Below are 27,992 nucleotides of genomic sequence, written 5' to 3' on the forward strand. Positions count from 1 at the left end.
TGGGGAACACGTTTTGCTCTCGAAGCGTTCTCCAGACCAACATGGTGGTTTTGGAAGGTGTTCCTAAAGCGAGAAATTGGGGAACACGTTTTGCTCTCGAAGCGTTCTCCAGACCAACATGGTGGTTTTGGAAGGTGTTCCTAAAGCGAGAAATGGGGGAACACATTTTGCTCTCGAAGCGTTCTCCAGACCAACATGGTGGCTTTGGAAGGTGTTCCCGAAGCAAGAAATGGGGGAACACGTTTTGGTCTCGAAGGCTTCTCCAGACCAACATGGTGGTTTTAGAAGGTGTTCCTAAAGCAAGAAATTGGGGAACACATTTTGTTCTCGAAGCGTTCTCCAGACCAACATGGCGGTTTTGAAAGGTGTTCCTAAAGTGAGAAATTTGGGGACAAGTTTTGCTCTCGAAGCGTTCTCGAGACCAACATGGTGGTTTTGGAAGGTGTTCCCAAAGCGAGAAATGGGGGAACACGTTTTGCTCTCGAAAGCTTCTCCAGACCAACATGGTGGTTTTAGAAGTTGTTCCTGAAGCGAAAAATGGGGGAACACGTTTTGGTCTCGAAGGCTTCTCCAGACCAACATGGTGGTTTTGGAAGGTGTTCCCGAAGCGAGAAATGGGGGAACACATTATGCTCTTGAAGACTTCTCCAGACCAACATGGTGGTTTTGGAAGGTGTTCCTAAAGCGAGAAATTGGGGAACACGTTTTGCTCTCGAAGCGTTCTCCAGACCAACATGGTGGTTTTGGAAGGTGTTCCCGAAGCGAGAAATGGGGGAACACGTTTTGGTGTCGAAGCCTTCTCCAGATCAACATGGTGGTTTTGGAAGGTGTTCCCGAAGCGAGAAATGGGGGAACACGTTTTCGTCTCGAAGGCTTCTCCAGACCAACATGGTGGTTTTAGAAGTTGTTCCTGAAGCGAAAAATGGGGGAACACGTTTTGGTCTCGAAGGCTTCTCCAGACCAACATGGTGGTTTTGGAAGGTGTTCCCGAAGCGAGAAATGGGGGAACACGTTATGCTCTTGAAGACTTCTCCAGACCAACATGGTGGTTTTGGAAGGTGTTCCCGAAGCGAGAAATGGGGGAACACGTTTTGGTCTCGAAGGCTTCTCCAGACCATCATGGTGGTTTTGGAAGCTGTTCCCGAAGCGAGAAATGGGGGAACACGTTTTGGTCTCGAAGCCTTCTCCAGACCAACATGGTGGTTTTGGAAGGTGTTCCCAAAGCGAGAAATGGGGGAACACGTTTTGCTTTCGAAGGCTTCTCCAAACCCACATTTTTGGAATGGAGAAATGGGGGAAACACATTTTCTTTTGAGCTCTGCTTCAAACCAACATGGTAATATTCAAGCGTTTCTGAAGCTGGAATGCATCTGGTTTTCACTGTTATTCATTACCAGCTTGAGAGTTTGGTTTGGGTTCCAAGAGTCACAAACGCGGAACACGAATCCTGTTCAGCATTACTTTTGCCAACAGGATGGAATCAGAGTGTCTCAAATAAGAATTAACAGGATACTCTCTCCAGCCTTGGTCAGTTGCTGTCTGCGTTATGTTTTGAATGTGGTACATTCGTTAAATTGTTATTAACTGTATCCTGTCCTTATATTTCATGTCTGGAAAAAGGTCAGGGCTGATATTGGCTGTGACTGAGCAGGGTTACCTAGCACCACTTTTTCTGTCCCTTAGTAATTTGAGCAATGAGACCTGGTGCAGTTCTCATAAATTAAGAAACCTGACTGCTCATAGTATTAAAAGGCTCTTGTTCAAGGCCTGCAGAATTTGGAAGCCCAAGATTTCATTTCTGGCCAGCGGTGTCTTAACTCACCCTGGAGAAGTACCCAAGGAACAAAAACGTCTGAATGGATTTGTGATTCACATTTCAGGTCAATCATTAACAACAACAACAAAGAATAATAACCAGGAAGCCTTATTCATAATTTAAGATTTGTTGCCCATTGAGTGTAACTGATGTTTGATCTCCTGGCTTCCGTATGACCCTTCCTTTAAAAAGACCCCCAGCTTAGAATTCTAGGTGGTTCACCTTAGCTTTTGAATGTTTTAAGGTGGCTCCTTCACACCTGTGGACTTATTTCAAACGCTAAGTCATTGTTGCACGCCATAGGACTTTCAATAGGATTAAAGTCATTTCCTTAAACCTGTAAGCCACCCATTTGTGACTAAGCTTTCTGTGGGGTAGTAATGCCCATATTACAGGTACCCTGTTTCCCCGAAAATAAGACCTGGCCTGAAAATCAATGACCTAACCCAGCCACAGTGAAGGGAAACCCCGCCCTCCACCCTTGTGCAGCAACCAGATGACATGACCATTTGAATAAATATAGATTGTTGTACATTAAAAAAAATTAAAACATCCCCTGAAAATAAGCGCTAATTCGTTTTTTGGAGCAAAAATTAATATAAGACCCTGTCTTATTTTTGGGGAAACATGGTAATAGAGTGTCCATGTAAGGACCGTGAATTTATCTATGCATGGCTGTACCTTTGTTATTCTTTAAAATATACTGATAGTGCCTGGTAGGATAAGTGTAGCTAGTAATTAATTTCGAAGGAGCAATTGGAGTGTTACACCTGAGTCAGTCTGGCATTAAACTTCAGGGTGTCTCTTTTTTCTGATAGCACAAATTTAACATGGCTCCAGCAGAAGGCATCAGGGGCTGTCTCCTGACCTGCACCCACATGTTTTCAAGGAGAAACTTATAAGCTACTTTTGCCAACTCCTGAGTCAGCCTTATATATGTTGCAGGGCAGGGGGGGATCCATAAGTCATTCCCAGGAAACTAATTCGGCACAGGTTGGCACCGCTATATTCTTTCGAGTGCCCACAGCCCTGCCAAATGCAGAGTGTCTTCTTAAAAGCCCCCGTGTGTGACCTCAGATGGACCTTACGTCCCTTTATCGTTGGGCTTCCTCTTTGGGAACTGGCTATCTCTCCTGCAGGCAAGGAGAAAGCCGCCACGGGCGGGGAGGGCTGTGCGTGCCTGTCAAGAGTTCTGGGCAGAATTCTTGGGAATCGGGGACACCATCTTGTCCGGCCACAAGCAAGGCAAGAAATTCCCGCGGTTGCTCTCGTTCCTGGAGGTGGCGTGTAGACAACCCAATCCTTGGCTGCTTTTTGTGACCCCTGCCCATTAAAAGGCAAAATGGATCCCCCTATGGCCTAAAATTGAGTCACGTCCAAATTGACCACCTGAAGGTCTTCAAACTTTACTGGAGATGGGCTGCGAACTTGCCCCTCTTAGTATGGGTCCCTGGGGAGTCCTGCGAAGGGTATGGAGGAGAGGAGAGATTGTTAGCAGGATTCCGCGCACGCACACACACACACACACACACACACACACACAGAGCCAGCATAATTTGGTGGAAACCCACATTGCTCCTTTTTTATATAAAAAAAGCATAGATTGTCTATTGATCTGCAAAAAAGCCATATATCTAGAAATAACAGCATTGCTACACAGAAGCTGAGGCAAACGGCAAATTAGGTGCTTTGCCTCGGCTTCTTCCTTGATAATTATATAGGTTTTAAGTGCAATTGTTATGAAATAGGTGAAGAGATTGTAGCTTGCTTGACTCTGCTGGACTCGGAAGCAAACGGAGGGGGAAACCGCCTCCTGCGCGGATCCTCAAAAATCAGGTCCCGGGGAGTGGCTGAAGCGCAACCTTGGATTCGGCACCGCCTTTGCTCTCGTGAGAGACGGGGATTGCAGGGAGCGTCCCGGGGAGGCTCTCCGCATGTGCTTGAGGGTAATGGCAATCGCGTGCAGTTTTTGACCGTTCTGGCCGTGCCACTGTGGCGCGCGCACACACTTGCATGGAATTGCTTTGAGGACACTCCACTTTGCAACACCTTGGGGGCTCTTCAGACCTACCGGGCAGCATCCCGCTAGCCGCCAGAGCCCGATTTTCTCCTCCGCTGTCTCCAGCGGTGGGCAGAAAGCAGAAGCCTGAGTCGCCTGTTGAGCATCTGTATGTCAACAGCGACGAGCCGGGTGAGGTTGCCCGTGCGGAGGGGCTCAAAGCAGCTCTTTCCATGGCAGCCATAGAATGTGCCTCAGGGTGGCACCTACAGGACTCCATAGATTTCTATCCAGGAAGCACAAGGAACATCAACGGGGTCCTTGCTCGGAGGACCAGATGCGTCCCTCCGTAGCGTCTGCCCCTTGGGCAGACAGCTATCCTGTTGTGGCCCACAAGCTGGTGTGGGGTATGCCTTCTGCGCGCGTGTCGTTCCCTTCCTCTGGGGTCTTTTCATACCACACCCAACGGAGGTGTTCAGGGAGATGGCCCATAAGCGTGCCTCCAGGTTGCATAACTATTGACAGCTAATTCCCCAGTCAGGTGAACCTGTGATGGGTTCATTCTGCACTAAATTTGTAATTAGGCAAATGCACTGTGAGAACCGAGCAGGAACAGGGGACCCTTTCTGCCCCCACCCCACCCCAGTTTGGTTGCACGGATGCGCCAGAGTTCTAGCACAAAAGCATGGTAGAGAGAATTATATGCTGTACTGCATGCTAAGTGAGAACAGTAACCATGTTATACTACGAAGGCCTTTCACCACCTTGGTACCACTTTGATATTATTGACGTGGACGCATTTTTTTGGGATTACCTCAACTTTGCTAACATTGAACTATTGTGATTTTTTTTTTCCGAAGGGGGGTGGGAGGGAAGAGGGAGAAAACAGCCAAAACGCGGAAGCTGTGACAGCAGGATCCAGTTCAAAGCATGTCAGTGCCTTGCTGGTGGCGCCATCGAAACGCCGCGCAAATTGTACGAGCGGATGATGACGCCATGGTTCCTATTGCGTGCCCCTTCTTTTGAAGGAAAGGAGGACCATTTTGGTGAAAGGACCTTTTGATCTCTTAGCAAAGAATATTTAGCACACATGGTTAAGTTCGGTTCTTTGTGTCTTTTTTAAACGGATAATAATAATAAACTCTTTGAGGACTTTTTAAAACAATGGAGAAATACTTGATCCTGTCGGCGTGACGGCAGTTGCTGATCTCGTTTAGGAATTGCGTCAGTGATTCGGCAGCATTTTTATAAGGGGTGTGGGAGGGGCTTGCTTTTTTTTTTTTACAAAAGGGGGAAATTTGCATTGCAAATAAATCTCTAGTTTTGACTTTTTTAAGCTACTGTAAAGCAGGAAACAAAAAAAACCAAGCACCGTTTCTAGCTGCAAACGTTCCTAATCAGAAGTGCCATTAGACGGTTCTTTACACCGCTGCTGTTGGGTCCGAAACGGCAACGGCGGAAAGAGTTTAAAGCCTTCCTCGTCTTGTCGCGGAAGGGCACAAATGAGTCCTCCAGGGGTTTCTGTGCTTGCTGACCTTCATTAGCAGCTTGTGTGGTTTGGCATCACCTGAGAATGAGTGCGGTCAGAAGACACTGAAGTTATACGGCGGGGTGGGTGGGTGGGCAGGAAGGGGGGGCAGATTTGGGAACGGGAACACTGGGCAAGCCCAAACCTGTGCTGTTAGGGTAAAAAATGTTATGATGGGTTGGTCACTCTACGAGGCAGACCCGTCGCCACTTACACCGACGACAGCTCTCGGACTGCTGAGATGGATGCACAGAAGTCACCAAAGTAGGCACTGTGCCAGCCCCTCGTTTTAGGGTAGGGAGTGGACATCGATGATAATCTGTTTCCACCATCGTTTAAGGATAACAGGCGTGGTGTGTTCTTGAACAGTCCCCTTTGTTTCCAGAGGGACTTGTGAAAGAAGACCTCGCTCTGGACTGTGCTTTTTTGTTCTCTGTGTATGCCGAAAAGTTTGCAGGATCCCTACCGAGTGCCCAGTTAGCAGCACAGATCAGGTTGCAGATGCTCAAGTATTCCCAGTTTCTTCTTCTGCGTTTCTTCTTTTTCTTTCTGAATTTTTGCACAGCGAATAAGCTCTGGAATACCATTGCGTGTTCTCAAAAGGGAAAAATCGTAACTAGCATAGGGGGGGGGAAGAAAATACGTAAACTGTGAGTTGTTAGAACTGCGTTGCTAAATCTAATTTTAGATGGTTAAAACTGTACCTCAGAAAACTAGTAAGAAACTGCTTTGTCCTTTAGCCAGTTGTGAAAAAAAAAGGCTTTTTTTAACCAGGTGCCAAAATTAATTTTTCCTACTAGTTTTCAACTGGTTTTATTTTTGCAACGTTCAGTAAAATGTTATTTTTACAAACTCTACTGTAACTTCAGTTAAACTGAAATGTGTGATTGAAGCTTTTTTGCTTATTTGTATTTATTACACTACTTGATTCAGTAAATATATAAAAGTACCTTTCCCTTTATTTTTGTATTATTTTACACATTTATACCTGCTGTTTGTGATTATTGTTTTTTACACTTGTAACTCCGATGCGATTCTAAAAACCAATAAATTATATCCATCTGTTTTTTCTGTGTGCCTGTCTGGGTGAATACAGATTCGTTCACTCTAGTCATCTGGTGCCCATTAGCTCTGAAACAAAGCAGAGCAGCAAAAGGATATTTCTACCTTTTTGTGCGCCTGATTCTGAATTGATTTATTAGCTTGCATTCCTGTACTACCCAATGGACAGCGTTTCAATAAAGGTTAGAATCCAATGGTCCAAATTGAATGGGTTGTTCCAGCTGTTGGAAACGCCATTGAATCAGTGAGATTTGCATAAGAATCTGCAGCTGATTCAATGAGTCTCCTGTACTGATCAGATTTAGAGCATTATGAATGAAATCTAATACACTATAATGCAGATGGAAAACTGAATTGAAACAAGCATAAAATAAAATGAGCTTTAAAACAAACACAGGGGATCTCAGAACGTGTGTTGGGCCGAATTCTGTTCATAGTACTGCATAACTCCGTTGGCATAAATCTGGACAGCAGAGTGTCACAGCAGCCCTTGTGTGTTGAGACACATATGCTCAGCGGCGAAAGTCTTGTTGCTTAACGTAGGAAGTTGCACACATGAGACCATTACAGGAGCTAGACTCCACTTTTAACCGCCGTGGCTCCATCCTGTGCAATCCCAGGACTTGTTTTTCAGTGGATCGCTTCGGCGTCTCTCTCTTGGCAGTTCGGTCTGGATATTTTGGGCTACAACTCCCCGAATCCCAAGCCTGCATGGCCAATGATAAAACGGCAGTGGGAATTGTAACCCCAAATGTCTCGAGTGCCAAAGGTCCACCTGCCACCCCCTCCAAGCTCCATTTGGCAGAGGAAAAGCAACTTTTTAAAGCTGTGTCCTCACCGAAGAAGGGAAGAGGCGGCTTGCTTGGGTCGCCAGCCAAGCTCTCGTAGACAGCTCTGTCTTATCTCCTAGGCAGGAGTGCGGAGTTGCCAAGGCCAGTTTGGAAAACCAGCTCCTGCAAAGGTTGCTAAGTTGCAGGAGGAGATAAAGAGGTGGTAATAAAGCCCATCGTCAGGATAGAGTAGGAGCTTGTTTAGACATCATCCCCCACCCCATCACAAGTTGGAGAGCTGGCAACACTGCCCATGGTCTACTACCCTGCTGGCTGCCTCAACAGATTTTTCTTCTTCTTGGAAGCAGGAGTGATCTATAGAATGGTTTATGCATTTAAAATATTTTAGCCCATATTTCTTCTTAAAAAAGGACCCAAGGCAGCTTACAAATGTTAAAAGAGAGCATTTAAATGAGTAACAATAAGTATATACAGTGGGGAATTGTGCAGCCAGGCATATAAATTACTGACCTATCCAATCACCATTCCTTTTTTAAAGGGGGGGGGGGTTGCCCTGGGACTAGTATACAGCAGGCCCAAGTCCACCCAGGCTGGCTCTACGTGCAGGAAGCACAGTGGAGAATCGAACGCCCAACTTTTGCAGCCAGGCGCCCGACTTGCTGACCACTCCCCCTGAAAATTGTGGCCTAGTTCCAATGGGTCGTCCCCCACGCTTGCGTAAACCTGTTGAATGGATGAGATTCATGTAAAGCGTTGACTCGCACTTCATAGACTCATTGAGTGGCTGGACTTCTGCAGGCTCTACCTGTGGGATTTTGGCCTTCTGATACCCTTCGACACCCTCTTGGCGGTCTTTATCTGAGCCTGATTCAAATATAGGGGTCTTTTTCCAGCTTTTCTTTGAAATGAAAGAGAGGATGAAGAGTGAAAGAGAAGATCCTGCCAATCTGTCCATTGGGTGCAGGAGTGGACCTGCCGTTAAGTCGGTCTCCTGTCCCTTCTAAAAAGAGAGCGTAAGAGAAATTGCACAGGTATAGACCCCTCCCCCCCAGGGAACAACTCCGGTAAAGCGTGGAGATCTTGGCCATCGGGTGCAATCCTGACCTCTCGTGTGCGCACACTGAGTTGTATGCACATCAGCCCGTACAGACCTTCAGAGGGGATTATGTGCCTCCTTCGTACACAGGTAAGCTCCATCCAGCAGTTTTTGAGAGGCAGGCGGGACATGAGGACAACCACCTCTGCATCATTGTTTTATGTCAGCCAAGAGGAGTAGCCAGAGATGTGGATCTCCTTCTGTTTTGTTACCCTTTCCCTCTAGGAGAACATAAATGTGTTGAGAATTTTGATTATAACGTGTATTCTCATAACATCAGCAGAGTAAGGAGATATTGGTTAGCAGAGATACTTATGACACTATGACACTGAGAGAGTAAAACCAACAACTTAGTCTATTGACATAGATACATAGAGAATAGACATTCCTCTGGCAACATAGCATGACATGAAGCAACAACACACAGCATTGGAAAAAGTGATCTGACTTACAGCAGAGAAAGACGTTCATTTTACACATGATTTATGTACAGTTCTGGGACCAATCGGAAAAGACTTCATGTTTCTGTTACTCCAAGTTTCATCCTGTACGACATTAGTATTTAATACCTTTTCATATCAAAATCTCGACATAATGCGCCCTACCGGGTTGCATGGGATTCTTAGGAGGGTCTGGGGGATGGTGTGGCTTGGTTTTCAGATCCAAGAATATCTGAATGCAATTCTTCTATTCCAGGGAAAGTCTTGCCATGCTGCTCAATCCCGTTTCAAAAAAAGCAAGCCTGGCTGGGGAGGATAAAGATCCATTGCAGGGCACGACCTCATTTTTGCTGGAGATATATTTGCTTATAGGCACGCATTGATGTTTTAAGCTTTTCAATCACTCAAAGAGCCATACATGTAACTGGGAGAGAAGGCGCTCTAAAGTCCGCCAGATCTGCATTGGTCTTGGGCTTGTTCAGATTTTCCCCAGCTGTGCAGCATCTGTCTCTCCATCAGGGGACAGGGACCTTTAGATCATGAGTCTCATCCAGACCGCAGAAATCTCCTGGCAGGCCTTTGCCATTTCCTGATTTCTTCTTCATCTCAACACCTGCTCTCTGAAGTGGTGGCTACTAGAAGTGACTCCAGTTCCAGAGGTGCTCTCAATCCACTGCAGGTTTTAGTTCGCACTTTCCAGGCATTCTCCAGGCAGCCGAGCCCTATCCCCCTCCCCCTCGGCTACTTGCTGTAAAGTGATGGCGAAGACCTGGAGTGGATTTACAGCACACACACCCTCAAGTTGGAGTCACCGGTCATCACTGCCCTGGAGGCTAATGTGAAAGGAAACTCAACTAACTTTGATCTCTGGTTGGAGACCACAAGTTTTCCCTTTCCAATATCCTTCCCCTTTCCATGTATGGATCGAAGGGAAGAAAAGCACCAATGGCAACACCATCAGCCCCTTTTGTAACCAAAAGCAAACTGTGCTTCACACATTCCCACAAAGGGAAGGAGGAGGAGCAAGAACAGGTCTGGGCCAACATACCAGCTAGAAATGTTCCAACCTCCCTTTGATAATGGGCCTAAGGATGCTGGGTTGGGTGGACTCACCACCGAGGTCAACTGGCCAGTGGCTACCTGCAAAGTGGGGATTCTGGCTGTTGGCTCTACTCTGGTTTCTTACTACCTGCTTTAGGAACTTGTTCTGAAGCAAAACACTGCCTCAAACACACTTAACCTCATCTGAATTGGAAGCTAAGCAAGGGGAGACCACCAAGGAATTCCAAGCAATTCCAGGTAGCATCAGGAAGGAATCCGGTCCGAAATCCTGGACAGTCAACTGGTCCTCAGGGTGGAGTATCCTGAGCTAGAGGAACAAATGATCTGACTAAGCAGAAGGCAACTCTTCCTCTTTCCTTTCTCTGGCTTGACTCTTGGAAGATCCAAAGAGTCCAAGATTAAGATATGGTTCAGTTACCATCCTGCCCACAGTTCCAGTCTCCAGTCCAGTCCATCAAGAAAGCTAGAAGTGATGCAGGAAGGGTTGTTTCCCTTGAAGCCCTCACAGAGGGTTTTATCCTGAAGAGTCATCCATGGCCGATGAGCTGCCTTCAACATCAAAGGAAAGGAGGACATCCATACTCGGGGACTCGCGTGAGAACTTGGCTGCCACCTTGAGCGTTGACCCAGCAAGGCCGCTGTATACATCTCCCTCCCATACTTTGTTCTGCCCGAGCTTCAGCTCCATCCTTGAATGTCCAACAACGTGGACACTGTAGGCCTTGGGCATCTTGACCCCGAATCTCACCCAGATTTTCTCTTGTAGGACTCCTGTTCTAGGCTGGAGAAGGACACAGCCTCTTCTCCAAGAGCTGTAGATCTTGGGGAAGGGTAGCCACCGGGGGTTCGTAAAGCAGCGGATCACATAATCACATACATGGGTGAATTCCTCACTTTCAGCATTCCTTCCATACAACCCTACCCGGTAAAGTCCGGATTCGGGGAGAAGGACAGAAATGCTAACTTTGTTCTCCAAGTGGGTGATCAATACGTATCGCTCCATGGGGTATTGTTTGTTCATTATTTTGTCCTTGTCCAGAGTGGCAGTGACCTCAAAGCCCGGCTTGGTGTGGAAAGTGATGGTGCACTGGCCCTTTTTTGTAGAGATTATGGGGTCGGTGTGACTTGGGTTGGACAGCCCTCTCCATTGGGAGCTGATCCCAGACCCGCAGTGTGCGCTCAGACCCAGTGGGAAGAGTTTGTTGTGGTTGATGGGCTCAGAGCAACGTATAAGGAAGTTGGCCGTGTTCTTGAACTCATCCTCACTTAGACCCTTGGTGAACACTGAGAGCCTGTAATAGCCCAAGAAAGGGCAGAGAACATGGCAGCTGAGTTTCTCATCTTCTGCTTGGGAAACAAGACACTTCCTACTCAAAGATTCATCTAAGTCTTGATGAACGAACTCATACGTTGCCAAGAGAGGTCTCTGGGTCTGCAAAGCTAACTTCAGCATCCCCGTGGTGGCAAGGGTCAAATCGTCTTCCCAGTTGCACCTGGTGATCCCAAACTCCTTTGCTCTTGGATGTAGCCCCCAGAAGGAGAAAGGGCTCTTGGGTAATTCCTCGTTGCCATTGGACTCCAAGCACTCAATCTGATAGGAGCACACCCAAGAGTACGGCTTCCTAGAACCGGAAGGTCGAGCGAAAACCTGCAGGTCGAAGAGTCCCTCTGTAGGTGGGAAGACTCTTAGGCTCATCCTTTTCTCAGCCATGGTCAGCATGCCATGAGTCTTGCCCGCGTCTTCTTGGCGGCCATCGGGGCAAACCTTCAAGAGCTGGTAAGCAAACTCTGTTGAGCGGGGACTGGCGAAAGAAACGGTGGCTTCCCCTTTTTCTGAAAAAGGGGAAAGGAAGAAAAGGGGACAGGCGTTGATCGTCGCGTGACACCGTTAGTACAATGAATGGTCAACCTTTTGACACGAGGACCAACGCTGCACAACTTTGTCCCTGGGGAAAGCCTTCCTCTGTTTAGGATGCCAGTAAAAGGAAACCAGGCAGAATGATGTTGCCAATTTAGGTGGCCGGGCACTGGGAATTCTGCCACCACCCTGGGCCCATGGGACTCCCTCTAACTTGCCATGGTCTGCCATGCTCACTTGCTCATTCATCCTCTCTCCCTTGGCACCTTGCCTAAATGGCTACCACCATGTGTAGGCTTCCCCACACCAGTCGCTGCAAAGATGTGCCAGTTGCCCAAAGCGGCTGGAACATTCTTTGCACCAAGCTGGCCGGCTAGGCTGGCACCTCCTGTTTAAACCAGAGTTGGCCAGGTACCCAATTTCTGCATGTTCCTGGGTCCTCAAACATGTCTCTTGGGCGGAAAACCTCTTTTTAATTATAAAAGGTGGCTTTTCTTTTCCTGGAATCCTCCAGGTGAGGTATATACTGAATTTTTCCATGTATAAGACTATACTTTTGTCTGAAATCTTTAGACTAAAAATTGAGGATCGTCTTATACACAGAAGTAAGCTGAGGAGAGAACAAAAACAAGTGGAGAGGAAAGCAGGATCAAAGTGATCCTGCAGTGCTTTGATCTCTTTCCCCCTCCACTTGCTAAGCCGCACTTAGATTTCTTAATTTTGGGTTAGGAAAGTGGGGGTGTCTTATACATGGGGGTTTCTTATACACTGAAAAATACAGTATTTTTTATTTTTATTTTTTTGCTTGGGAGGGGACACACAGTCCTAGACATCCCCTCAAAAACTCTTCCAAGTCAACATTGGAATTGGGAGTCTGATCCCTTTCCATATTGACCCAGTACACTCACATTTGAAAGCCTCCAGGGCCTGGTGTGACCCACAAGTCTTCTCTACAGCCCCACCCAAGACTTTCACTCCTGTCTGAAATGGAAAGGAGTTGCAGGAGGCAGGATGGGGCCTGTGTGGTGGAGGACAGGGATGAAGAGGAAGAGGAGGGGAGGAGTGGAAATAGTGGAAGGAACATCTCTTTTCTTCAGGCAGCGGGAGAGTTTGGGCTATGATTAGGGGAAGGCAAGGCAGAAGTCTGGAAGACTTAAAATATCAGGGAACGCTGCCTGTTTCTGTCCTGCATTGAATATTTTGGTTTGTTCATAGTTTTAATGCACATTTGGACGATTCAAACTATGAAGGTTTATAGCTTCGCAACCCTGGCACATTCATGCAGTACCTTTTTCCAGTTCAGGAGCCCGGAGGGAGGAAACTCTTACATTCACCTGTGTTTGTTTATTGGCTTTGTTTATCTATCATTTAAAATATTTTTTAACCCTTCCTTTCTCCTTAAAAGGACCCCAAGCGGCTGGAGACCAACCGAGTCCAGCTAGGCAGGTCCAGGTTCCGGGGAGCAGCTAACAAAACTTCAGCACCCTGGAGAGCGTACATTAAGAGCCACGGACGGAAGCACCCCCTCTGGAGAAGAATCTTGTCTCAGCCGGGGGGGGGGGGACGGGAATGCAGGCAACTGAGGCCTTAACATGGCTGGTTGGCCAGTGTCTCTCAGAAGCACCTCCTTGTGTGGCCCCGTAGCCCACAAAGTAGAGTTGGACAACCCATGACTCTCCAGATCCAGTTTTCCATCAGCCACAACCACCTTGCCCAAAGTTGAGGAGTGGCAGAAATAGGAATTTCGTAGCATCTGGAGGCTTACCGGTTCCCCTCCACTCCGCATTAAAGGTCTCTCTAGATATCTTACTGGCCTTGTGCTCCAGCATGTGTGAGGGACAGAAGGAGTCTTCCTAGGTCTGAAGGCAAAGGAGGGCTGTCTCTGAGGGATGGAGCAGTTCTTGGAAGTGGGCCCTGAGGGTCATGAGACTCTGAGGATGCTGCCGAACCTAAAGACGTAACCTCCGGTCAACGTCCACAAGTTGGACCAGCTTTTTTCAATCACACGGATGGGCTACTCCACGCACCAGACTCTTAGGTGCCTCTGAGAGGCTACAGGTGTGGCCCCAAAAAATCTTATTTTTAAATGACACACGTCATGTCGACCAGTGGGAGCCGATTGCTCGAGGCGCCAGAATGATCCGGAGATGTCCTTACCTGGACTTACCTGTCTGAAGCCGAGACGTGTCTGGAGAGAGGAGGCGCAGCTCCATTTTGAAAAACTCTGGCGTTTTGAAGACTCTCTTTTCGAAGACCTCCCGGGCGATGGAGGGCTGAAGCAGCTGCCACGCCGGGTCATCGGGCCAGTGGCTCTCGACAAAGTCCTCTGGATCGGTTAGGAAGAAAAAATCGTCATGCCTGCGAGGGAAGGCGGCAGCGAGGAAAAGGAACAGGTCACAGAAAAGGTTCTCAAGTCACACAAAGCCATGGCATTCCAGCCTCCTAAACAGGAGCGCAGGCTGGCGGGTTGCTTGCTTGGTTGGCTTAACATTTTACCCCATTTGTGCAATGCACTATTCTGGCGGGTTTGCAACAATAAATAAAACAGATCATGTACTAATGAGCTACCAATAAACCATAAAATGAAAGCATTTAACCAAATAAGATTTAGTTATTTCTAGGAGGAAGACATTTCAAAGACTCCAGGGGCCATTTTTGCCTTTCCTCAGACCTTGCTTCCAAAATGCAAATCTGTCCCACCCTCAAGACTGTGTGTCCTTTATGGTTTCTTGAGTTGGTCCCTTGTTGTTTTTAAAGAGGGGTTTTGAAGTCCCTAAAATGAACCAAACAGTAATTACAAGGCGTCAGAGTTTTCTGAGGTGCACAAGTTGAATTTTGGAGGGCAAAATATTTTGGAGGTGTTTATGGATTCCATAACCATAGATCTTAAACTGCATTTTAAGTCAGCCTGTTCAAGATCCTGTTGTTCAAGTCCTTTGCATTGAAGACGGGAACAAAGCCATCTCTCTCTCTCTCTCTCTCTCTCTCTCTCTCTCTCTCTCTCTCTCACACACACACACACACACACACACACACACACACACACACACACACACACACACACACACACACACACACACACACACACACACACACACACACACACACACACACACACACACACACGGAGTAAATTTGTTGCACGTAATATGGTTAGATATTACAAATGCCACACTGATTGCATTATACTGAGCTGGCCAGGAAGTGACAACTCCATAATGAGTCTAATGAGAAATAATTGAACATATTTATCAATTTTTTGAATCAAACCTCTCCTTCATGGATTGCTGCCTTGTCGTGGCGAAGGGGCTTGAGTAACTCAGAGAAGCTATGGGCTATGCCGTGCAGGGACACCCAAGACGGACAGGACATAGTGGAGAGTTCCGACTAAACGCAATCCACCTGGAGTAGGAAATGGCAAGCCACTCTAGTATCTTTGCCAAGAACGCCCCATGATCAGAAACAAAAGGCTAAAAGATATGACGCTGGAAGATGGGCCCCTCAGGTCGGAAGGCGTCCAACATGCTACTGAGGAAGAGCGGAGGACAAGTACAAGTAGCTCCAGAGCTAATGAAGTGGTTGGGCCAAAGCCGAAAGGACGCTCAGCTGTGGACGTGCCTGGAAGTGAAAGGAAAGTCCAATGCTGTAAAGAAAAATACTGCATAGGAACCTGGAATGTAAGATCTATGAACCTTGGGAAGCTGGAGGTGGTCAAACAGGAGATGGCAAGAATAAACATCGACATCCTGGGCATCAGTGAACTAAAATGGACAGGAATGGGCGAATTCAGCTCAGATGATTATCATATCTACTACTGTGGGCAAGAATCCCGTAGAAGGAATGGAGTAGCCCTCATAGTCAACAAAAGAGTGGGAAAAGCTGTAATGGGATACAATCTCAAAAATGATAGAATGATGTCAATACGAATCCAAGGCAGACCATTCAACATCACAATAATCCAAGTTTATGCACCAACCAGCACTGCTGAGGAGACTGAAATCGAACAATTCTATGAAGATTTACAACACCTTCTAGAACTGACACCAAAGAAAGATGTTCTTCTCATTCTAGGGGACTGGAATGCTAAAGTAGGGAGCCAAGAGATAAAAGGAACAACAGGGAAGTTTGGCCTTGGAGTTCAGAACGAAGCAGGACAAAGGCTAATAGAGTTTTGTCAAGAGAATAAGCTGGTCATCACAAACACTCTTTTCCAACAACACAAGAGGCGACTCTACACATGGAAATCACCAGATGGGCAATATCGAAATCAGATTGATTATATTCTCTGCAGCCAAAGATGGAGAAGCTCTATACAGTCAGCAAAAACAAGACCTGGAGCTGACTGCGGTTCTGATCATCAGCTTCTCATAGCAAAATTCAAGCTTAGACTGAAGAGAGTAGGAAAAACCACTGGGCCACTCAGGTATAATCTAAACCAAATCCCTTATGAATACACAGTGGAAGTAAAGAACAGATTTAAGGAACTAGATTTGGTGGACAGAGTGCCTGAAGAACTTTGGATAGAGGCTCGTAACATTGTCCAGGAGGCAGCAATGAAAACCATCCCAAAGAAAAGGAAATGCAAGAAAGCAAAGTGGCTGTCCAACGAGGCCTTAGAAATAGCAGAGAGGAGAAGGGAAACAAAATGCAAGGGAGATAGGGAAAGTTACAGAAAATTGAATGCAGACTTCCAGAGAATAGCAAGGAGAGACAAGAGGGCCTTCTTAAATGAACAATGCAAAGAAATAGAGGAAGATAACAGAAAAGGAAAGACCAGAGATCTGTTCAGGAAAATTGGAGATATTAGAGGAACATTTTGCGCAAAGATGAACATGATAAAAGACAAAAATGGGAGGGACCTAACAGAAGCAGAAGATGTCAAGAAGAGGTGGCAAGAATACACAGAGGAATTATATCAGAAAGATTTGGATATCCCGGACAACCCAGACAATGTAGTTGCTGACCTTGAGCCAGACATCCTGGAGAGCGAAGTCAAGTGGGCCTTAGAAAGCCTGGCTAACAACAAGGCCAGTGGAGGTGATGGCGTTCCAGTTGAACTATTTAAAATCTTGAAAGATGATGCTGTTAAGGTGCTGCATTCAATATGCCAGCAAGTTTGGAAAACTCAACAGTGGCCAGAGGATTGGAAAAGATCAGTCTACATCCCAATCCCAAAGAAAGGCAGTGCCAAAGGATGCTCCAACTACCGTACAATTGCACTCATTTCGCACGCTAGCAAGGTTATGCTCAAAATCCTGCAAGGTAGGCTTCAGCAGTATGTGGACCGAGAACTCCCAGAAGTACAAGCTGGATTCCGAAGAGGCAGAGGAACTCGAGACCAAATTGCTAACTTGCGCTGGATTATGGAGAAAGCCAGAGAGTTCCAGAAAAATATCTACTTCTGCTTCATTGACTATGCAAAAGCCTTTGACTGTGTGGACCACAGCAAACTATGGCAAGTTCTTAAAGAAATGGGAGTGCCTGATCACTTTATCTGTCTCCTGAGAAACCTATATGTGGGACAGGAAGCAACAGTTAGAACTGGTCATGGAACAACTGAGTGGTTCAAAATTGGGAAAGGAGTACGGCAAGGCTGTATATTGTCCCCCAGCTTATTTAACTTATATGCAGAATACATCATGCGGAAGGCTGGACTGGAAGAAACCCAAGCCGGAATTAAGATTGCCGGAAGAAATATCAACAACCTCCGATATGCAGATGATACCACTCTGATGGCAGAAAGTGAGGAGGAATTAAAGAACCTTGTAATGAGAGTGAAAGAGGAGAGTGCAAAAAACGGTCTGAAACTCAACATCAAAAAAACTAAGATCATGGCCACTGGTCCCATCACCTCCTGGGAAATAGAAGGGGAAGATATGGAGGCAGTGTCAAATTTTATCTTCCTGGGCTCCATGATCACTGCAGATGGAGACAGCAGCCCTGAAATTAAAAGACGCCTTCTTCTTGGGAGGAAAGCGATGACAAATCTTGACAGCATCTTGAAAAGCAGAGACATCACCTTGCCGACAAAAGTCCGAATAGTCAAAGCTATGGTTTTTCCTGTCGTGATGTATGGAAGTGAGAGCTGGACCATAAAGAAAGCAGACCGCCGAAGAATTGATGCCTTTGAATTGTGGTGCTGGAGGAGGCTCTTGAGAATCCCCTGGACTGCAAGGAGAACAAACCTATCAGTTCTAAAGGAAATCAACCCTGGGTGCTCACTGGAAGGACAGATCCTGAAGCTGAGGCTCCAGTACTTTGGCCATCTCATGAGAAGAAAAGAGTCCTTGGAAAAAACCTTGATGTTAGGAAGGTGTGATGGCAAGAGGAGAAGGGGACGACCGAGGATGAGATGGCTGGACAGTGTCTGCGAAGCAACCAACATGAACCTGACACAACTCCGGGAGGCAGTAGAAGACAGGAGGGCCTGGCGTCCTCTGGTCCATGGGGTCACGAAGAGTCGGACACGACTAAACGACTAAACACACATTATTTACCTTGGGTCTGAAAAAACACAAGCTGAAAGAGGTTCAAGTAATTATGCCTGGAGTCACCTAATAAACCCACCAAGGAGTGAGAGATTTATCATGTTATGATATCACAGATACCTATCTCACTGCAGCTGGGAAAACATAGTGTGTAGGGCACGGGGTTGTGTCAGTGTTACTGAACACTCTTAGCAAGTTCAGAAGAGCTGCTTCCTGGATTACAACAGACAAGCAAACTCAGGAGGGAGATTTGGTTCGGGCTGAGGTTCCCCAAGTCGTTTGGAGTCATAAACTCAGTTTGGTTGGCTATTTCGTATTCAAAGAATGCCAGGAGGCGGGAATGTAAAAGGGTTGTGGGTCTTCTGTCTTAGAGACGGGCAGTCAGTCCTAGAAGGCCACATCTCTGGGTGCAGAGACAGGCCACTTTCTGGATCTCCTGTCCCGAAAAACAACAGGAGGCAAGGCTATAGCTGCACACACCAGTGATGTCTGGTTGGCTATGGCTGGAAAGAAGACTAGTTCTCCTCTAGTCAGCACTGGTTAATCCTCCTCTAGTGTCCTGTAGAGTCCACTCAACCCTGAGTGCTCACTGGAAGGACAGATCCTGAAGTTGAGGCTCCAGTGCTTTGGCCACCTCATGAGAAGAGGAGACTCCCTGGAAAAGACCCTGATGTTGGGAAAGTGTGGAGGCAAGAGGCGAATGGGACGACAGAGGACGAGATGGTTGGACAGGGTCATCGAAGCGACCAACATGACTTTGACCCACCTCCGGGAGGCAGTGGAAGGCAGGAGGGTCTGGTGTGCTCTGGTCCATGGGGTCACAAAGAGCCGGTCATGACTTAACGACTAAACAACAAAAGAGTCCTGTGTCCAGTTCTGGACCCCGACCTTGAAGAAGGATGCCAACGAACTAGAGGAAGTTCTGAGGAGGGCAACCAGGGTGGTCAGGGGGCTGGAAACGAAGCCCTCTGAGGAAGGACTGGACAAAAAAAATGGGCCTTGAGTAAAGAAGATGGAGGGTAGGCAGGACAGCACTTTTCAAAGATTTGAAAGTCATACAGAGGAAGGGCAGGACTAGCTCTTGATCACCCCAGAGTGCAGGACACATAATAATGGGCTCAAGCTACCAGAGCGAGATTTAGGCTGCATATCAGGGGGGAAAAAACGAAGCGGTTTCACAATGGAAGCGCTGGAGGCCTTCAAAAGATCATTGGACAACCATCCATCAGAAGCTGCTGGATAGCTCAGTGGCTTAGACCTCTTGTCTGTGGAGCCAGAGGTTTGGAGTTCGATTCCGCCACTGTGGCTTCTTGATTGGGTCTGGACTCCATGATCCATGGGGTCCTTTCAGCTGTTCCATTTAAAGATTATTGTAATTATCTTCTTTGACTTAGATTCCTGCCTTGAGACTCATTGGCTTTATTGGCCCCCTCAAAGTCTATGAGATGCTGGATTAGGATGAACCTTTGGTCTGACCTAATCCAGAGGAGCACTTCTTATGCTCCTCTGTACCTGCAGTGTAGAACAGAGCCAGAGGGGAGGAGAGAGGGAGTTCTCTTACCTAGGCGTGAACAGCCTCTTCTCGACATCCACGAGACCAGCCCCCCAGCAAACATCCAGAAGAAACCACTGGCCTTCCAGTTCCACCGCATTCCACATGTGGTTGGACTTCTGCTGCAGGCAGCTTCGGCCGTGGCTGTATCCAGCACCCCGGCCCTGCCCCGAAACCTCCACGCAGGTCAGCCCTGCTTCCCTGTAAAGGCAGGTATAAACCAAAACAGCTGATCCAGGAGCAATCCCCTCTGGGGCTATACTGCTTCTCTGAGCAAGCCTGAGTTCACCTGCCCGGCAGCTACAATCAGAAAATAAAGCAAGCTCATTCGCAGGGCGTAGAGGCAAGAGGCAACCGTCCCTTCGCCGACTGTCACTTCTCAAGGTGGGGACTTACCGACTCAGGGTGTTAGACCCAACCGATCTTTATCAAGGTGGGTTTTAAGCAGGCATGGATAGATACCTGGATATTTCCTTAGTCAGTTTATGCAGCAAATGGTTGTTGTGGGTTTTTCGGGCTCTTTGGCTGTGTTCTGAACGTTGTTCTTCCTAACATTTCACCAGTCTCTGTGGCCATGGGCATCTTCAGAGGACTCTGTGCTCTGGTGCAGTTTGCTTGGGAGTGGAGTATTTATAGCTGTGGGATCCACTTTTGTCCTTTTCAGGAGATTGGGTGACAAACTGCACCGTCCAAACAAAGTGGACCAGAACACAGACAAGTTCTGACTCCAGTCCTCTGAAGATGCCGGCCACAGAGACTGGCGAAACGTTAGGAAGAACAACCGTCAGAACACAGCCAAAGAGCCCTCGGAAAATCCCACAACGACCATTAGATCCCGGCCATGAAAGCCTTCGTGAATACATTTATGCAGCAAAGCTTAAGGAGGGGAAGGGCTTAATACATCAAAAAAAAAAACCATACTTGCACATTTCACGACATAGGTGGGCATATCCAGAGCACACACCCCTTCCGGTCTGGAGGACCTGTTGAGGGGTGTGGATCTTCTCCGATAACCCCAGGAATCCATCCACGTCATATTCTACAGGAGAGAAAAAAACAGACTGTTGCTGATTTAGCTGTAATAGAAGCCAAAGGAGACAGACTGGGGTCTTTCTTCATCCATGAGTTCCCTACTTTGATTCCACGGACCCGTGGACCTTCCCTGGCTGCCCAGAAGAAGAACACAGGCATCCATCTTGAGGGCATCTCTCGCTGGCCGCGAGAAACAGACCACCTTGTTAAAGGCTGCCAGCACCCCCTCCTTCTCATCCACTTCCTCCAGGGTGGGTGAATCTATCATCTCCACACTGGGATCTACTGGGTTACATGATCCAGCCACACCCAATCAAAAGCCACGATGGAGCGGCCTTTCCTCAGAGGAGGTGCTCTGCTGCATTCCTGGATGAGTCCATTCTCTGGCAGGCTTTCTGATGTAAAAGCAGCTGCAAAAAATGGGTAATGCAGAGAAATACTGAGTTTCACTCAGAGATTAGGAACTTTTTCCTCTATGTCTATGGAAGTCTCCAGAATCCCTTAGCCTGTTGGTGCTCCTTGAGGATTTGGGGAGCTGTGGGACAGGGTTTGGACTAGGGGTAGGACCCATGCTCAGTCTTCTGGTAGTGCAGGAGTAGGTGACTTTCAGAGGTGCAAAGTTTATATTTCCCCACTTAGGATGATGGGGGCTACACCTGCTCTGTAATCTCTCCCTGTACCTCCTTCACATCTCCAGTTATGTTTTGCTATTGTGATCTATTTCCGGCTTCCCTGTGAGCAGAAACTGGCTTATCTAGCTTTTGCACCGGGTGGAAGAGTTGGGGTCTGGAGCTCCACCGTGGGAGCCCTGCAGACCAAATTTGGCTGTGGGGAACACTTTGTCCACCCCTTATACCAGCGAAAACGTTCTCCCCATGGACAATCCCCCTTGCCCCTCTGGGTAACATTCTTCCGATACACTTTCTTCTATGCCCTTCTCTGTACCATTTTCAGGAGGACATAAAAGCTGCTGTAGGAAGGAGGGGAAAAGGGGATCCATGTCCACTGACCCAGAGGTAAGTGCTTAAATCTGGATCATGCCCCAAGCATGGAAAAGGAAAGGGAGGGGGTGTCCGTCCTTAGAGATGTAAAAGGGAATATCGCCCTTTGCAGCTTGCCCAGTGGCATGGGAATAACAGACTCTGCGTCTTCTCTAGAGTCCTTTTTCAGAAAACACTTACCTTTTCTTCACATTTCAGACAAGCACAGTTTAATTTAATTTTTTTTAAAAAAATAATAATTAAAAATAAATTTTTAAATTATTTTTAAAATTATTTGTAATTATTATTTTTGTTATTTTTTTTAAAATTTCAAGCAATTGAATTGCTTTAAAACACAGTTTAATTTAATTTTTTTAAAAAATAATAATTAAAAATAAATTTTTTAATAATTATTTTTAATTATTATTTGTTATTATTTTTTTAAATTTAAAGCAATTTTTAAAAAACCCACAAAAACACACTTACCGATATTGTGGCACAACCACACCCATATGGCTCGCACTCTCTCCAGCTGGCTTCTGGCCCCTTCAGTAATCAATGGTACAAGAGCCTCCGTGGACAACGGTCCCCGTTTGGGATTTAGCTGTCAAAGGAAGAAGAGCCGGGTTACGGAGGTTGGGCGTGGGTGCAATTCACCTGTCTTCCTCTTTGGAAGTCCCAGTTGCTGAGCATCTGTTCAGAGCAGAGCCTGGGAGATGTTTGTTGAACTACATATCCCAGAATCCTTCAGCCATTCTGGCCTCTGTAATCCCAAAAGTATATTTTCAACACTCTGGTTGAAAGCACTCTTATCAATATTCCCAAACCTGGATCCCTTCAGCCTATAGATCCCATCATGCCCATACTAGGTGTATTGGGAGGAGTAACCCAATACAATGACCCCAGGTTGAGGAAATCTCAGCCTAGAATCATGTGGAAAATTGGGCAGTCGATCATTAAATCAAACATCTGACAAAGATATCAAAGTGGACACCAACCAGATTCTATCTCTGCCCCCCCCCCATCCTCAGTGTATTGCGCTTGACGGATTTCACACACTAAGCAGGCTCAAGGTTGACCTGTGTTTGGATGGGTGACCATTAGGGAACACGGGATTCTCCGGAGAGAGATAGCAAAGAACCGCACCTGAAACCATGGACAGCCATCGTTTCCCATCAGAGTTGATGGTTCTAGGCTCAGGTAGGCCTACAGGGTGTCTGGGTTCAAGGGGGCTTCCTTGGTAAGCCCCAAAGCAAGCCTTAAAGGCAAATTGTTGTTATCACTGGTCAGCTTAGGCGAACAGCTTGGGTGAACACCCACGTTGATCGAATTCAGCGGGTGTGCTTATAACGTCTCCGCTGAAAACCTTGAATCCATTCTTCTGCAAATGGAAGGCCACCTGCAGCTCAAGTCAGAAGGGTCCCTTTTAGCCTTTCTGGATACCATTGTTATTCATCATCACACCCACCTGCTCACTGACATGAAGAACGTGGGCATCGAGCTGCCTGAAAACCTCCGAGTCAGGGAAAAGTTCTCGTCGTGTTTTCCTCTCTTTCGTTTCAGGACAGAGGGAAGGGGGCCAGCCTTTTCCCTTCACGCCTTCCCTCCCCTCTTTGGAAAGTCCACAGTGAGAACTGGCCATCCATGGTCGCTTCTTGAGGGGCCTCTGAGATCCCAGAGCCCTTGAAGGAACTTTGCTCTTGCTGTCGTTGACTTTCTTTGCCCAAAACAGAAATATATCATTACATGGGAACGCCTGGGGGCTCTCTGTGGTCGTTTTGGAAAGCAAGGTGTCTTTGGGTTGCTGGCTGAATTGTCCACGTCTCTTGTTCCCGCTGTGGCTTCCGAGACATTTCTGCGAAGGGCTTCCCACAGACCAGCCCTGGAGATCCTCAGAAAGGTTTCCTTCCTGGGGAACGTTGCCGTTACAAATATCTGTCATTTGGCTCTCTCCGGTAGTGGACAAGAGGGCCTCTCCCCTTGAGGTTGTCACTTCTCCCTTGTGGTGTTGGCCCTGAGTGTATCCCAATTCATTTATGTCGGGGCATCTACTGGAGAAGTTGTTGATGATGGACGATGGGCTCAGAAAGGACATTTTGAGGTCCTTGGTATTTCGGGAGGATTGGTTCTGCTTGCCCTCTGGCTTCATTCTTGACAACTGAGGGTGAAATGGGACAGTGCAAAGCGGGGAACGTCTGTTAATATTACCATCTGTACTTTGCTCCTTCTCAAACATGGCAAAACTGTATCTTACAGATAGCCTGCTGTCACCCATTAGTATTCTAAAGACGTGATTCAGGCACAACTTTGTATTTTAAAAAAATCCACCCTCCCAATGGCCAATTGCAAAGGGAAGCAAAGTAATTTGCAAACCACCGGCTTTGTGAAAATCCTGTAGTTTGTAATCAGATTTCTCTGCAGTTAAGGAATGCCCTCTTCTGTTGAGATATTTGTAGTGTATAGTTTGGCCTTTACAAACAAGCTCATGTGGACGTTCCTACACACATGCATGTATGAAATACTTCTCTCTAACTCTGTTGTATTTTTGCAAATTATGGGATGAAAGACCCTGGTGTAGGACCCCGTTCCTGAGGTAGGCTGGGGGAGAATGCAAAATGATAAACCAAAAGGGGGACAAGAGGACCATTATCTTAACTGAAATGGACATCATCACCCTAAGGGCCTTTGCTGTTTCAGGTGAACTGATATTAAAAAGAGTGAGATGATCAATTTGATGCTCTTCCCCCCCCCCCTTTATTTATGGATGGGGCTTTTCACTCTGCTTTTCAATCTCTTCCTATGGAACGTAACATCAACGGCTGATCAACGATCAAACTAGATGAGGTGTGTGATTTGACTTTCCGTTTCTTTAGCATTTCTAAAACCCTACTACCTTGGGGACAGAGAGGGTGCTGCAGAGGGAGCGGGACGATCCATGGGACTCCCATACATCCTGTAGGTGTGAGTAGTTCACACCTACCTTTGCCTCTTTCAGAGCTAAACGATCATCCAAAAACAGGGATAGGTTTTCCATTTTCCAAAAAAGAGGCATAATCAAAATACTGGTAGACCGTGCAAATCGGAACTGTGAAGTTCAGTTTCTCAGCACTGAACTCAACCATCTGAATTGGGCCCTACAGGCAAATGGCTATTCCAAGAATGAAATCAAAAGAGCCATCAAACCAAGAAAACACCAAACTGAAGAGGAAAAACAGACACCCACAAATAAAGTATTTCTGCCATACATCAAAGGGGTCACAGACTGCATGGGGAAACTTCTGAAAAAACACAACCTACAAACAGTATTCAGGACCACCACAAAAATACAACAAATGTTACGGTCAGCAAAGGACAAAAGGGACGCCCTCACCACTGCAGGAGTATATTGGATACCTTGCAGTTGTGACCAGGTGTATATTGGAACCACAAAATGCAGCATCCACACCAGAATCAAAGAACATGAGAGACACTGCAGACTAAAACAACTGGAAAAATTGGCAGTAGCTGAACATGCCCTAAAACAAGCTGGACATGAAATTCTATTCCGAAATACTAAAGTACTGGACAACACCAGCAATCCTTATGTTAGACTGAACAAGGAAGCCATTGAAAGCCACAAACAGCAGCAGAGCTTCAACAACAACAAACAAAGAAAGCTTAAAACTCAACAAAGCTTGGCTCCCAGCACTGAAAAATACAGCCTGCAGAAAGTCAACGAACTCTACCCAGCCACAAGGATATGTGATCACTACACACAAAAGACCAGCTAATGACACCCATCAATCACAGTGACAGATCATCTCTCCCCCTTATCACAATAATACACCCACAACAAAAAACATGCTGATCACCATAATCACCCAATCTCCTGAACAGGACAAAAGCTGACCCCACAGCTATAAATACTCAACTATCCAAACAAGCTGCACCAGAGCACAGACAAAGTTCCGACTCCTGAAGAGGCTGGCCACAGAGACGGGCGAAACATCAGGAAAAACAACCTTCAGAACACGGCCAAAGAGCCTGAAAAACCCACAATATCCATCAGTCTCTCCTGCCTTTAAGGAGAAGCACAGTCATCCCGCCAAGTTCTGGTGTGAGACAGCATCAGCGTAAATCTTGCACCCTTATCTCTGGAATGGAAACCCGGTTAACCTTATCAGTTTACTGAAAGCTTCTTGGCTCTCTACTGAACTTTTAGGAAGAACAGGGTAACGCCGGTACAGAACCTATCCCTGCTCTGAATAAAACAGGAAGACACATAGAGCCAAAGCTTCATCGCATGGCAGGAGCATCGTGTGAAGCTTTTATGCACGGTGGATGGGCAAATATCGAACAGGACGTGGACATTTTTTCTTTCTTGAACTGGGCTTCCCAGAATCCAGTGAAGGTGGCTGCTGGTGGTTGGAAGGGGGGGGAGTTTGGCGGAAAGAGAAGTGACTTATCCAAGCTACATGGTTGAAATGCAGCACCTTCTCTGGGTGAAATGCAGCACCTTCTCTGCAAACACAAAACACATTGCCTTGAGTTGTTTCACAGAAGGAATGAAAGGTATCACTGTACAATATAGCATCCTCGCCTTTTACATAAAATGTCTACACCACCTTTTTGGCCAGATGCCTTGAAACGAGGTGATGATGAAAAATGCCAAGGCGTAACACCCAGCAAAGAGCAGCAAATAAAAAACTGGAATGAAAACTTTGCCAAAAATTAAAAGCTCAATTATGTTTTGTTAAAAGCATAAAATACATTTAAAGGGATCTCCTAGACAATTAACTCTAGCACTACAATTTCTGTAACACTTCCATATTTTCAGAGGACTGATTATCAGGAAAGTTCTTATAACTTCTATATAAGGTTGGTCAGCATAGAATCAATTGAGTTTAATTAGAGATTAATTGAGTTAGAAGAAGCCTCTAAAGCCATCGGGTGAAACCCCCTGCTCAGTGCAGGAATCTAAATCAAAGCAAATCTGACAGATGGTTATTCGGTTTTCCCTTGAATGCCTCCAGCATTGGAGCATTCACCACCTCCCCATGAGGTCATCAGTTCCATGGTCATACTACTCGAACAGTTAAGGTTTTTCCTGATATTCAGTCTTAATCTGGCTTCCTGTAATTTAAATCTATTATTACGTGTCCTGCACTCTGGATGATCGAGAACAGATCCTGCCCCTCCTCTGTATGATTACCCCAGCAATATATTCCTTATATTGCTGGGGGAATCCCCAGTGATCTGCGTAAATCATGGCATGATCTTGGCCCTGACACTTTCTCTGTCGATCTAGCCTACCTCACAGGTCTGTTGTGAGGATAAAGGTGGGAGAGGGAGGGCCAGACATAGCCCTGCATTGAGCACACTAGGCAAAAGGGGAGACGATGGTGTAGTTCCAAAATACATTCCAAATCAAAGGTTGAGTTCTGCCTTTAACATAGAATCATGGAGTTGGAAGGGGCCCTCAAAGGCCATCAAGTCTCACCCCCTGCTGAGTGCAGGAATCCAAATCAAAGCCGATCGGACATATGGTTTTCCTCAGTTTTGAATGCCTCCAGCATTGGAGCACTCCCCACAACCTGAGGTAATTGGTTCCATCATTATACTGCTCTAACAGTTAAGACATTTTTTTTCCTGATACAGTATGTCTAAATCTGGCCTTATGTACCATTAAAATATCACAGAGAGAAAGATTGAGAGAGAGAGAGAGATTTTAATCTTGCAAGACTCTTTTCCAAGTAGTCTGGGCATTGCAGGATTTGTGGGCTAGGCTGCAGGAAAGAAAAATGGAAGATTCAGGATCTGTTGTCAAAGTTACATTCCAAAAGAGAGGGCACAAATTTGTGGGACCAGCTTGAGGTCAGCAGGTTTCGTGGTAAACGTAAAGCTGGAAGACTGATTATGAGAGCTGTCGTCCAATCCATCAATCAGTTGATCATTGCAAAATGAAATAGCACTCGTACATTCTGTTGCACATGTCCAGAAATTCCTCCACCTCAGAGAGAGAGAAGAGGGCTTCGAAATTTGCCTAGATTAAGAAAACACTACACTGCCTTACCTCCGAATGCCTGCTCCGATGCCACAGGGGTTTCTCCCTCTGCCTCCGTTGCATAAAAAAGATTTGTCTGCACAGACCCTTTGCCTGATGGAAGAGGTCACTCCTTACGCCTGTCCCATTTCCATGCGCGCTGCTGCTGCTAAGGTCAGGCGAGCCAAAGAGGCTGGCAGGAGTCTCTTTATGTACTGTGCCTTTCCTCCCTTTCGGGGTCTCGGCCATCCTATTTCCACCTCCCC

The 27,992-nt window shown here is 46.6% G+C and overlaps 1 protein-coding gene across 1 annotated transcript; it reads right to left on the bottom strand.

Moving 5' to 3' along the window:
- Positions 1 to 8,629: 8,629 nt before the first annotated feature.
- LOC110069783 (kyphoscoliosis peptidase) lies at positions 8,630 to 27,979 on the bottom strand. Its single transcript, XM_020777335.3, has 7 exons — positions 27,757 to 27,979; positions 23,173 to 23,862; positions 22,191 to 22,308; positions 20,614 to 20,731; positions 19,702 to 19,893; positions 13,820 to 14,010; positions 8,630 to 11,627 (listed from the first exon to the last, which is right to left on the bottom strand). The coding sequence occupies exons 1-7, from the start codon at positions 27,973 to 27,975 to the stop codon at positions 10,309 to 10,311; spliced, it is 2,847 nt and encodes a 948-aa protein (XP_020632994.3). The 5' UTR covers positions 27,976 to 27,979; the 3' UTR covers positions 8,630 to 10,308.
- Positions 27,980 to 27,992: the final 13 nt, after the last annotated feature.

Source organism: Pogona vitticeps, chromosome 5 (assembly GCF_051106095.1).
Source record: "Pogona vitticeps strain Pit_001003342236 chromosome 5, PviZW2.1, whole genome shotgun sequence".
Taxonomy (NCBI): domain Eukaryota; kingdom Metazoa; phylum Chordata; class Lepidosauria; order Squamata; family Agamidae; genus Pogona; species Pogona vitticeps.

Excerpts from the sequence above, each read along its gene's own strand:
- LOC110069783 (XM_020777335.3), bottom strand. The coding sequence starts at position 27,975 with ATGGCCGAGACCCCGAAAGGGAGGAAAGGCACAGTACATAAAGAGACT. Across the intron at positions 22,309-23,172 it reads TTCTTCATGTCAGTGAGCAG|CTAAATCCCAAACGGGGACC; the intron begins GTGGGTGTGATG and ends TTCCTTTGACAG. Across the intron at positions 14,011-19,701 it reads AAGAGGCTGTTCACGCCTAG|GCATGACGATTTTTTCTTCC; the intron begins GTAAGAGAACTC and ends CTTCCCTCGCAG.